The sequence below is a fragment of the Labrus mixtus genome, chromosome 13 (assembly GCF_963584025.1).
Source record: "Labrus mixtus chromosome 13, fLabMix1.1, whole genome shotgun sequence".
Lineage (NCBI taxonomy): Eukaryota > Metazoa > Chordata > Actinopteri > Labriformes > Labridae > Labrus > Labrus mixtus.
The window spans coordinates 17,008,249-17,020,911 of record NC_083624.1 but is presented as its reverse complement, the minus strand read 5'-3'; the positions used below and the strand labels follow the sequence as shown (position 1 = coordinate 17,020,911).

General features: G+C 39.7%; 1 protein-coding gene and 1 long non-coding RNA gene across 5 annotated transcripts in view; both read left to right on the top strand.

The window, feature by feature from the left end:
• mlphb (melanophilin b) overlaps positions 1–8,672 on the top strand; it is a 36,052-nt gene extending 27,380 nt beyond the window's left edge. For 3 of the 4 annotated variants that reach the window (XM_061053975.1, XM_061053971.1, XM_061053973.1), the window contains 6 exons: positions 2,163–2,468; positions 4,287–4,436; positions 4,545–4,613; positions 4,973–5,021; positions 6,525–6,619; positions 7,930–8,672. In XM_061053975.1, coding sequence (XP_060909958.1) covers positions 2,163–2,468; positions 4,287–4,436; positions 4,545–4,613; positions 4,973–5,021; positions 6,525–6,619; positions 7,930–7,956 — 696 coding nt within the window. In that variant the 3' untranslated portion in view covers positions 7,957–8,672. The remainder of the gene's footprint in view (positions 1–2,162; positions 2,469–4,286; positions 4,437–4,544; positions 4,614–4,972; positions 5,022–6,524; positions 6,620–7,929) is intronic. The other variant, XM_061053974.1, reaches the window with a different exon arrangement.
• A 2,336-nt stretch (positions 8,673–11,008) lies between these two features.
• Positions 11,009–12,388, top strand: LOC132987121 (uncharacterized). Its single transcript, XR_009675579.1, has 2 exons — positions 11,009–11,316; positions 11,870–12,388. It is a non-coding gene; the product is annotated as an uncharacterized LOC132987121 (long non-coding RNA).
• Positions 12,389–12,663: the final 275 nt, after the last annotated feature.

The window sequence follows — 12,663 nt, the reverse complement described above, 5'->3', positions numbered from 1 at the left end:
AACTTTGGGAAGAGTGAACACTGAACTCAAGTCATATCACAAAAAACTGATCAAACATTAAAAACGATTGCTCTGGGGTACTGGTAGCCTAGTGGCAAGTGCACGCTCACCATGTACGGAGGTTATAGTCCTCCAAGCAAGCGGGCTGGGTACGAATCTGACCTGTAGCTCCCTTCCCACATTGTCATTCCTGACTCTCTCGCTCTCTCTCTCTCTCTCTCTCTCTCTCTCTCTCTCTCTCTCTCTCTCTGGTTTCTGACTCTATCCTGTCCCTAATTAAAAGCATAAATATCCCAAAAATAAACCAAAAAAAAGGGTTGCTCCAAAGTGTCTATGACACATGGAGAATTATGAGGCAGATTTCAGCTCAGTGTTTTGGTTCCAGTTCACATTGAAAGTTTTACTGCTAAACCCTCATGCTAGCTGTATAAAAAGAAACTGCAGATGGACTAAGTTAGTGAACGTTGACTGCTGGAGTTATTTGTGTCCACGGGACAGGCAGCGTTTGGCTTACATGTTTATCATATCAACTTTATTTTTAAGCCACGTATGACGCTCCCAGGTAGCCGAAACATAAAACTTAATGCAGCTTAAGAGAAGTGGAAAGCAATTCTGGAAACCAAGATTTGTGCATCCAGCTTTCCCTTTGTACAGCTCCAACTTTTGAATAATTGTGGTCTTTCTTTAAACTTACTTTTTTGTTTACTTAAACATGCCGTCATCAGTTTTTCTTAATTAGCCGATCATTTGGTTATTAGAAATAGATCCCTTCGAATAATGAGCTAATTTATTTGCAATTCATTGTCCAAGCCTTATGGTGATGAAGAGGGGGACACAGCTACTAAAAGTCATCTTTCTTTCATCAAAAGTGATGTCTCATGTGGCTTCTGTGTCTGTTTTTAATTGGGATACCAGCTGAAATCCACACCAATATCATTAGAGGAGAATGAACGAACCCGCAAAAACAGCAAACCGTAAAGACACACAGAACTTCAGTCTGGTAATTAGTGGGTACAAGGCTTCAAATGAGAGCAATATTTAATAGACTCGTGCTCTCCCTTTTCTTGTGGTAAACCACATTTTTAAATCAATTTGCATACAGCACATGTTTCATCGAGTCAGTCTGCATGCTACACGTCTGCTTTAATGTTCTTCTTACCGGCAAAGTAACAGGAGAGTTATTGTCCTGTCGTGAATCCATGTGCTGTATGAGTGGCCTCTTTGTTTTAAAACCTGTTCTCTGTTCAAGATCATGGTAACATTGTTGGTACTGGTACGAGAGCAGGGTAAGCTGCACACAGTCCGTCACATAGAGGCAATTTATACATTTCAATGCCTTATCATGTGCATAGCGGATTTTTGTAGGTGGGTCAAGCTTCCTGTCTGAAACTAAACTTATGAACTTTTAAGTGACAATGATGTCAAACAACTTCGCAAAAAGGAAAGTTAATCAAATTTAACAGCAAACACTTTGAAAATCAAATCAAAAATATCTACCTATCTGATTAAGAAACTTACTGGGTGTGGCTCACTTGGTAGAGTTGGTCGTCTCTCAACCAGAAGGTCGAGGGTTCGATCCCCTGCTCCTGCAGCCCCATGTTCGATGTGTCCTTGGGCAAGACACTTGACCCTGAATTGCTAGCATATGGTGGCATATGAGTGTGTTTGAATGGGATAAGTTACTTCTGATGGTCTCACTACATAGCAGCCTCTTCCATCAGTGTGTGAATGTGTAGGTGAGTCGTCAGAAGACTAGAAAAGAAATATACAAGCTCAAGTCCATTTACCGTTCAGTCACAACCAGTGGTTAAACACTCAGGGGGAGAACACATCAAGCGATACAAAGTAAATCAAACAGATACAAGGTGTAAGGCGGGTGTGCTACTATGAAGTGCAATAAAAACACAGAAGTTAAAGAGTCAGTGCATTTTAGTTTTGACTCCGTTTTTTATGTCCATCTGCTGGTCTTCATGTTTTTAACAAGGCCTGTGTTTCCAATGAATCAAAACAAATAAAAACAGAGTCTAAATGGGCACCAATTAATCTGAGGGTAGCTGAGCGCTAGCATCAAAATGGTGTAACGTGTATGCATGCTGAGTGAGAAAGGATAGCTCATTTACATAAAAACAAACTCTTAGCTATTCTCTGCTCTGGTCCTGCAGACCAGCCAGCCTCCTCTGACTCCAAACAGCACCTCTCCTCTCCCTCAGTGGGAGGAGGTGGACTTAGAGGAGCAGCAGCTGAGGCAGAAGCTGCACGAGCTGACGGACAACATCAGCGACCACAGCCTGACCTCTGATGAAGAAGAGGAGTCCACCTGGCCACACTCCTCCCAAGAAGTCCCAGCATGGAGGAGTCATGAGGTGGATGCCAAACCGTCCAGACTGCCGACCAGACCCACGTCCAGAACCAGCAGTGTCATCTCCAGAGTGGAGGAAGAGCAGCCTCGGCGCACTGACTCACAGAAGGTTAGAGAATTCAATGTGACACACGTTCTTCCTGGATTAAAACATCATGTTATGACAGAAAGTTCATCAGAAACATACATGCTGCACATCTGGATGGTTGCACATTCTGTTCTTTTAAAACAGTCAGCTCATGAAATTCCAAACCAGCTCTTCTGGAATCCAGCTCGAGCACATACTGTAGTCATAAATCAAGTCACTCAGCCTCAGCATTTACTTACTACCCAGATTCACTGAAACACAGACTAGAAACATAACTCCTTCTTTAGCTGCTGTGCTAAATCGTCTGAGCTGTTTCAAAGTATCCAAGCTACAGAGCTCACATGTGCAGTTATATAATGTTCTGTTTTTTTTTTTTATTTCAGGCCTGCTCACATCTTAATGATTTAAAGTATCATATCACTCTGGCTTGTACAAAAAGGTCGATACACTTCTATGTAGGGGCCACACTTTTAAAGCTAAACTTTTCTTTTGCAGCATCTTGTTTCCATTTTACTGACAGGGTCAAAGGTCGACTGTGATGAAACCCCTGATGTCCCAGCAGCCTTTGTTTTCTGCTCTGCTTTGCATTAAATCAAATTGCTTGTTCTGCCTCATTGACTAAATTATGGATGATAATTTAAGACTACAGGATGTTGTGTTTGTGGAAGAGTTGATGCAGCTTGATATTATATGACATGGCTGATCTAGAAATTTGTGACAGGAATTACGGCTCTTTGAAGGGATCTGGATCATATGACTATGTCCCTCTCAATGACTCATAGTCCTTATGGGTACAGGGACTTACATAAGACCAAGGAAGTTAACATTGATGCCGGACAACTTCTGTGGCTTTTGACACGTGCAAAAAAACTTCTAAAAACTTCCAGACATTTTCAGAGTGAGCTGCAAAACTACAAATGTTGTAAACAAACTGTGACTTGCACGGCGTCCTTTTCACTGCAGGCGGTCCTGAAATTCCCTCTTAGTCTTCAGGGTTGTATTTATGAGAAGGGCTCAAGTTTGCTTTAGTGTTTTACCAGTCAAGTCTACATCTTGTGACTGGCTGGTTCTCATTGTAATAAGTTGCTGTTATTGATCATTGTCAAAAGCCAAACCAGCTCAGAAGCATCTTTACTGACTTCAGCTGGACTGGAGGGGAACAAGGAGAAGCGGATTCTGGGCAGGCAGTGAAATTTGACCTAAACCATTTGTAAAAAGATCTCTCAAAAGAATTAGATCATATAAGAACACAATACACTGCTACAGGAAATACATCCTTTTATACACATCTAACACAGGCCAATAAGGTCTAAATTGTGTGTAATAAATCAAACAAATTGCCACAATATAATTCTACATGTTGAGTGTCTTGAAACACATTTTAATTTAGCTTCAGACATCTAATTTCATGAACTAAAATGTTCTTATCCCATTTGCAGGTTTTCTTTCTTCTTAATAAAATAAATTTAAGCCTTATGTTTTGCTTTGAATATCTTGAAATAAGATGGATTGGTGAGTTCCCCTCAAAGCAAAGTTATCTATTTTCAGCTGCTGTGAGTTGCTCTTAATATCTTTAGATACAATGTTTGTTTGGACTTGTCAGAACAAAGTGGCTTATAAGAAGTGTATTGAGATATTTTCAATTAGAAATTAGACAAGCACACTTGCTAAGATTTGAGTTTTTGCAGTGTACAATATGAAGAATTACAGTTGTATACATTTTATTCTGTAGTACTCTCGTAAATTTCTCCTTTGATTTCCTTTGACAGACAATTCCCACGTCTAATACCTACTCTGTAATAGACATTCATTGCCCTTGTCCTCACCTTCCTCTCGTAGACAAACCATTCGACTGACAGTCTGGAGAGGAAGCGGCTCCCTCTAGAGGAGGGACCAGCAGCAGGCTTCAAAGGCTCATCAGCCTTACTGTGTGAGCTGGAGGACCAGGTAGCTCAAGCTGCTGCTAACGTCCAGAACGCCCAGAGTGAAGTAAAGACCAACCAGCAGCAGAGTTAAGCTTAGTGGGAATATTAAATCTGTTTTAAAGATGCAGAAACAGTAAATACATGCACTTTCTTTTCTGTTTTCATCCCCAAGGTGTCTTACATAGAGAACAGGATCGCTGCACTGAATGCTGCTGGCATGCCGGTGGATAAAAGAAGAAGGGTAATGATATTCACTTTCCATTTATTCTATTTGATTATTAGCCAGAGTTGAGTGAGAGTGAGAGCTGTTTTTGAAAAGTTTACTAGTTTGAGATTGACTTCGATTAAATCACATGCACATGGAGTTATTTCTGGAGGCAGAGTAGTAAAAAAGGGAGATTCAATTATACTGACTCGTTGACTTGAAGCCCCGCCCACTTTGATTCAAATCAGCCAATAAGAGAAAATCTATCTCCTTAGCAGGTCTGTCTCTGATAAATGTTTCGACACTTCAAGATGCCAAAAAGAAAGACTGATATGCCTAATGTGTTTTCCCACATTTTTATTATTTCTTGATTTTTAATTTTTTTTGTCCTCTAGTCTGCGATCCCGGTCCAAGCAAGAAGACTTTCCCACAACTTTCCCACAAGTAAGAGCCGACACTGCAGCCCTTGAGCATGATCCCCCAGGGCCGTCCGTATGACTCAAAACATCTTAACCCTGTTAAACTCAGAGAACATGATGATCTGCTTTGTGAGCTGGTGGACAGTCTGTGTCCCATTGTGCCACAGATTCAGTTTTCCCAGCTGTATGCCACATAACCAGTTTTGCAGAATTCCCACGGCAGTTTGAATGATAAATGATGAAAATATTTTAAGCAGGATGGTGGTCATCGAAGGACTTTGGGTAAATTAAAGGGTCATTTTGGTATTTCTAAACTTAGGCCTGATTTTAACATATTTTAGGGACAAACATGACGCATATGTATGAAAGTTTTTTGAATTGCCTCGATAGTTTTCCTTAGACTGAAGCCAGGAGATAAGCGTCAGGGCCTGTTTCCACTAACAACATTTTTCTGAAGCACCAACTTTCTACCCAAAATCAATCTAGTTCATCGTCACCGCTCACATCCTGATCCTAAGCTCAAAAACGCCCTCAGCGCCAGATGCTTTTTGTCACTGCACTCACAGCGCTAATAGATCAACTTTTAGAACACACTGTGTCACTTCTCCCTCACCATCCAATCAAAACCAAAAAGGGGTGGGACTTCTGAGATCAGCTTTGTCCTCAACATTGGCAGAGGAGGTGATCACTCATCTTTTCCAGTCCACAGTTTCCTGATCCAGAGCTGCTGCTGCGGGGCCATGATTCCTTTACATAGTTATTTTTGGTGAATTTTCTGAAAATATAAATAATTCAAAACAAGTCAAACAGACCATATGGTCACTACTGAGGGAAGCGGAAATGCTGTGAGCCAACTTTTGTTACCTAGCAACGGTAAACAATGGTGGGAAGCATTGTGAATTTGGCATTGTGAAAGCTGCCAGTTAAAAAAAACTCTGTGAATAAGGCACATAACTGATGCAACGCAATCTTTCAGAGCAAATATTCAATTCATCATGTGTTCACGAAAAGTGCTTTTGTTCTGCCACTGGGAGGATTTGGGTGCTATACAAAGATTCTCCCAACAGAAGGCGTTTCAACAAATATACACATTAATGTAAACGGAAACCCAGCTGATATGTTCTTCTTTATGGGTAAAAAAAAAAAGTGTCTTTTTAACGTGCAGAACATGGGAGTGGCTGCTCTACTGCCTCAACTTTTTGGGGGTTTTCTTAAAAGATTCAGTTTTGCAATTCCAAAACTTTCTGAAAATATAATTTAGACACTAAAAACTATATAGAGAAAAACAGCCTATAGTTGTTTTTAAAAGAGGAAGCTATTTCACTCTCCCAGTTATACTCTTGCATTTTGTAATTGTTGGTCTATTACATCTGAAATGTCTCTCCATCCACTGCTTCCCTGGGAAATAAAACTTCCAGCTTTTTGCAACTCAAGTTCTAAAGGGAATGACAAACCTGCTTTGAAAATGAGTTTTATTTGCAGCTCTGTTGGAACATGTATGTACAATGTGGTTCCTGTATGTTTGCAGACCAGGTGGACAACTTTGTGAGGAACTCCCCCTACAGGGGCTCCCTGACTCAGAGGACCACAGTGGCCAAGCCCAAACCCAGGGCTACCTGTGCGGTATGAGCCCACTGTGTGGTGCCGGGTGCAGTGAAGAGTTCAGATCCAATCTTCTTAAAACACCTTTAGGAGAAAAAGTGAAAAACACAGAACAGAAAAAAGATTTGATTTTAAAATGTTGAACATGTTAATGGCAGATTGTTGGCACAAGATATTGATTGTTCAAAAGACAAAAAAGAGTTTGACATTTTTGGGAATTCACTTTCTTGCCAGGTGAAATAAGATGCAAAGAAAAGTACTCTTAACGTCTGTAAGTCAACTACAAAGCAAGAGCGAGGAGGTTATTAGCTTAGCTCAGCATAAAGACAAACAGGGAAAACCAGCTGTGTCTTTATAAAGCTTTACTTTTACAGACATGGCAGTGATGTTGATCGTGATTTCTCTTGGCAACAAAAGGCTTATTTTCCTAAATGTCACTCCTAATTTAGTTATGTCTCCATAGTTGGAAATGAACTCTTCATTTACGTGTTTCACGCTTTGGCGGTATGAGTTGCTGCTCTGGTGGTGGCTGGTGTCATAATGGGCTTCACTGCAGTTTAAAAAGAAATGTTCTGTTTCTATGATAGATATACTAATTATGTGCAGTCCTGCGTCATTGAAAGCTTATGCCCACAAAAGCTTACACCTGTTTGGTCTTTAGTCTATTTAACACAGATATATATTTGTGTTTTACTGAGAGCTTACATATCCTCTTCTACCTGCTTTCCTCTCATTACGAGGATTTAAAATACTTTAGCTTGCAGCACACACAGATGTGTCCAAACATTTTGGAGATTAAAGTTAAAACAAATAATAGTCTCATCTCAACCATGAAATACACTTTGCCATTTTAGCACTTCCATTTGAGCAGAAAAAGGAAGGATAGGTTCTGGTTTTGGAGTTATTATCCTGCAGCATAGGACCGATCCGTTGCTGTCGTTCACTCTCTAATGAGATCTTTCTCTCCCCTTAATAACTCCAATTTGCTATTTTATTTTCTGCTCTCTTCACACCTCTCTTAACACTAGAGATGTATCAAGATGAAACGACACACTGTCTGATTATTTGGGGCTGATTGCCCCTCTCATGCATTAAACGTGTTTCCTGTTCGTTCTCTTTCTCCTGCGTGAGTAATCCATCTGAACTCTCACATCCTGCAGATAAAGACTTGTTTTAGTTCCTGCTGTACTTGTTTTCATCTCAGATGATATGAATGAGATCATAGCTAACGATGAGTTCATTAACCCAATCAAAGCATGATACGATTGACTCTCTGTTAATCAAACAATGATTGTGTGTGTGTGTGTGTGTGTCTCTCTCTCTTCCTGCAGAAACCGGTAATGACTCAGGGCTCATGAGGAGGCGGCTCAGCATTTTGTGACTAATCACTTCTTTTATTGTCCTGGTTTGTTTTTAGATTTTTTTATTACAATTATCTGCGATCGACTCAGATGGGGGCTGTTTTAAATTTGTATTTCGGCATGTTGACCTGTGAACTGTAGAGTCATTGTCTTGGTCTAGATCTCAAATATATTTATTGTTTAATTGATGTGAACTACGATTTAACGCTTGACGCTAGACCTGCATCTTTTTACATCCAGACGGTTGGCATCCATTAACATGTGAGTTCATTCATAACAACTTCACCTTAATGTGAAAAAGCATTTTTGATTTGACAAAATGTTCTGAAATCTAAACGCTTTTATTTCAATTATTTGCAATAAAATAAATTAGAAAAAAATGAAACTTTTTCAAAAGCATTACCAAAGAATTAGCATTTTCTGCTTTGCAATAATTTAACATTTTATATTTAATTGGTTTAGTTTATATCTTTGTAAACAGTTGATACTGATCCTAAGCGGAAAGTTGAATTATGAAATCAGAGCAGGTCCTGCAGGTCTCTCCTGGTTATTGGGTATTTAAATGTTGTTGCTTTTCTATTGATGTGAATGATGTTAGACTTTTAACCTTTTCTACATGCTCAGTAATGTTTACATCGACAGCTGACGTTTCATTCTGAAGGCGGTACTTTCCGCATTTATACTCTAATTTTATTAAAATACTTCTCCTTGAATTACAAATTGTGGTTAATTTCATGAAGTCTGTCTCATTTCATGCAGAAACACAATGCAAACAAAAACATGAACTATTTATTTGTCTTACTTTCAGCTTAATAACAGAAAACACGTGACATTTAATGATGCACACTCTTAATGTACATTAATTAAATTGTGTAATCGATGATGAAGAAATTGTCTGTTGTGATTTTTCTTTTTGTATACATGTACAGATGGTTGACACTGATGACGATCTCAATAATATTGATGATATACTACTGCCTCTGGAGTCACATTCTCTTTGAGGAAATAATCTGTAGACTTAAAAATATTGTCGTACTCTTAGGCCAAATCGGGTATTTTTAAAACGGAGGTTTTACTCTTCAGTTTAAAAAAATAATCCTGTCCACACAGGCTAAATTCTCGAAAACATTGTGGTGCACATGAAAATGCAAAACTCAGCTGTCATGAGCATGCCAAGTCAAAAAACGATGACCTTGACATGTGAAAATGTTCTCGCCATTCCTCTGCAGTGACCATTTCACTTACAAAGTTGTCCATTCAGGCGTCTCTGTTCGTCAACATAGTGGGAGCACTTGGTTGGTTACGTCAGCTACCGCACTCATCTCATGTAAACTAGAGAGGCACCTCAGTCTGCTCAGAGAGACTCTCTACAGGCGCCTTGTTTTAATACTGAATCTTTCTCCTCCATTCAACACGTGCACCATACACTCTTCACAGATTCACTCACTTACTCCTCGTCTCTTTTTGGACTTTCATTTATGTTTTTGTTAATAAATCAGCTTCATTATTTCTGTGTCTCTCCCTTTATTTGCCAAGGCCTTTGACACTCTGTATGTGTATAATATGTATGTCTGCATTCAGATATTATGCTTCTGTCTGATTACATTTTTTACAAACTGGACTGTCATATGTTTTTTGTATTTAAATCTCGTCTTATCTCTCTCGTATCATGACTGACACTTCAAACAGCGCTTTCTGCAGCAGATCCTTTGATTTGCTTTGGTTGCTTCCTCCTTTTTCTCACCGTGACTTCAACAAATCAAGATGTTGTTGATGGTAGAGAGCGTCGACATCCTCATTCAGGCTGTCATACTAGCTGTTTGTTGTTATGTCGTCATACAGTCCTCTGAATATTTATCTTTTGATGATAACAGCTGTCTACAGTGTCTGTCATGTCCACCTTTAAAGAAAGCAAGAAATGTCATGCCAACAACACGGGGAAAATATCAAATAGGGTTGGTTTGACGGCTTTGATAGTATAGGAGCACTGTGGTTTGTTTATTTCACTGTATTACATTTTATTCCTGCAACTTCAGGACACTTCATGATCTTCCTGTTTACCATCCACATTATTTAGGGGGTTAAAAAACGGAAGTGACTATTTTAAAAATATTAAAGAACTAACAAACAATAATTTCACAAGCATGACACATGTACCCACAAAATATCAGGTTCTGCCATAGGAAGGTAGGTAGGTAGGTAGATAGGTAGGGACGTAGGGAGTTAGGTAGGAATGTAGGGAGGGAGGGATTGAGGTAGGGAGGTAGGTAATGATTGTACAGTATTAACTAATCCCATTCACACACACGTTAGTACCATCAGGAGCTTTTTTAGGTTTAGGTTTGTCTCATCCAGGAATTGAACCCCCAATCATCTGATTAAAAGACGACTCACTCCTCCACTGAGTCACCGCCACCCCAATATGTGCATCATATCGTTCTTCTGAAGAAGTGTGTGACATTAGCATATCAGCACACCGCTCCCCCCTCCTGCTGGAGTATAAAAGAGATGACACAAATGATTAACAAAGATAACACCACCACCTCAGACGTGCATCCATAGAGCAGGTGAGATCAACACACTCATTTGTACCTTCAGTCTCACTGCAGTATGCGTTTGAGTTACTGAGACTTCAAACAGGCTGTTCTTTCACATTAAGAGAGGGATCACCTCCAGGTCCAGGTCATCATTCCTTCACCTGTACAGCTCCTGTCTGAACTGGGAAGAGATCGCTTCAACGGCTCAGATAATACACAGGAAATCTTCCAAAGGTAAGTCTTCATATTCTTTCAATATTCAAGATGCTTCGAGTCACAAATTGGAATATTGTAATCGAGTGATGTAAAGTACATTTGGGGAATGCCTGCTTCTCAAGGTAGATTTAAGAGTTGATTACAGAATATACTTTTTGCCATAGTACTGATTCTTGTTCTGAGTTTTAATCAGTTTATTGTCTGGTAAAAGTATAAATTATAAGTTATTTTTTGCAACTCCAAATTCAATTTATGTTTGCATTAATGCATCATACAAATAATGAAAGATAAAGAATCTGGTATGTCTAACTCTGAAGGCGATCATTTTGCAGAAGAGCTATTTTACTGTTGCTGCTACTTTTGTACATTCCCTTTGGAAGATATAACAAGATATAACTTTGGATGCATGACAAGAACATGTACCAAACTATTTCTTCACTGTGGTTTTATATCTTGTACTGAAGTCAAAGCACTGAGTACTTCCGTCTCCTCTGTGCTCCAGGTCGAGCTGCGATGAGGCTGTGTGCAGTCTTCTGTGTCGCCTTGCTGTCTCTCACTCAGGCTCTGAGTGGATCTCATCACGAAGCGTCCATAAGTATCAGAAGTAAGATATCTCCAAACTAACGACCCAAAGATCTGCAGACCCAAAGATTTCAACATGATACATACACATGTAATTATATGGATGAACACAAATGGAATATACAGCATATAAACATATACAACATTTGGACCTGACTCCAACATGAAAAACATGTGTCTTTATGTTGTATGTCTTTTAATCCTGCTTCTTCATAGAGTTTTTTGCAAATTACTTTAATTTTCTTTTAGTTTGAAATGTGTGACATATAAATGACTTGTTGTGGCACAACGTCTTACATCAAGGCACCAGCGTTCATGCAGTTTAGAAATGACTGAATATAACCGACCATGAAAGAAGTACAAACTCATGATGGATCGTGTGATATGAAGCTATACATATATTTGCCTTCATGGTCGTGTGTATCACATTTCCTCTGTCATTCTCTCGGGCTGTCATTGGGTAATCAGCTGCTCATCAGCTGGCCTCACCAATCCAATTGTGTGACAACCCCTTCCTCATTGACAGCATCATCGTTTGACTCACTTTTTAAATATGTTTCCTTCTCTGCCTTTAGTTCCTTCATGCCGATGTTTCATGAGCCCCTCCACCTCCCCATCACCGCCCATCTTTACAGAATCCTCATCCATCAATTCTTCACCCATCTGGCCTCTGCAAGTCATCAGCCCTCACCACCACCAGTGTCTGGACTCCATGGGGGGGGATTCATTTATTCTCCAAACACAACAACCACCCCACAGAGTCAAAGCTCTTTAGACATTCTGTCAGGACACATGTTGTTTATTGTAATAAATATTTGTTCTTTATTCACCTGTCTCTCCTGATTGCCAATTCATTATTCTTCCCTCTGTCCTCTGTCCTCTGTGCCGCTCAGATCCAGACATCGATGCCTCCTGGTACACTAGCAGAGGGATCAGACCAGTGGGGAGATTTGGACGCAAAGTTGCAGAGAGGAGAAATCAACATCTGGCTTTCATCACGGCCAGAGTTTACAGACCAACAGCTGACGGTGACAGCAATGTTTGGATCACACAGCGCAAATAATATGGATGATTAAAAATGACTTCTGCTCTGAGTTTGCAGTGTTCCAGTTGGTCTTGTTTATTGGTCGGGTTCCTTTAAGATGTTTAACTTGGATTGTTTTTGTAAACATTAGTTGTTTTCTTGAATAGAGAGCCATGCTCTGTTTTAAGATTGTAAGTACTCTTTTTAAAAGGCAAAGAGGTTAGAAACTTAATATTGAACATGTTTCCTTTTTCTGAACCCGATGACTGCCTACACGCAGGGATGGCACCAGATTAAAGCTGGATATGATGCATAAAGACTCGCAACACTCTGGCGCCCATGGAT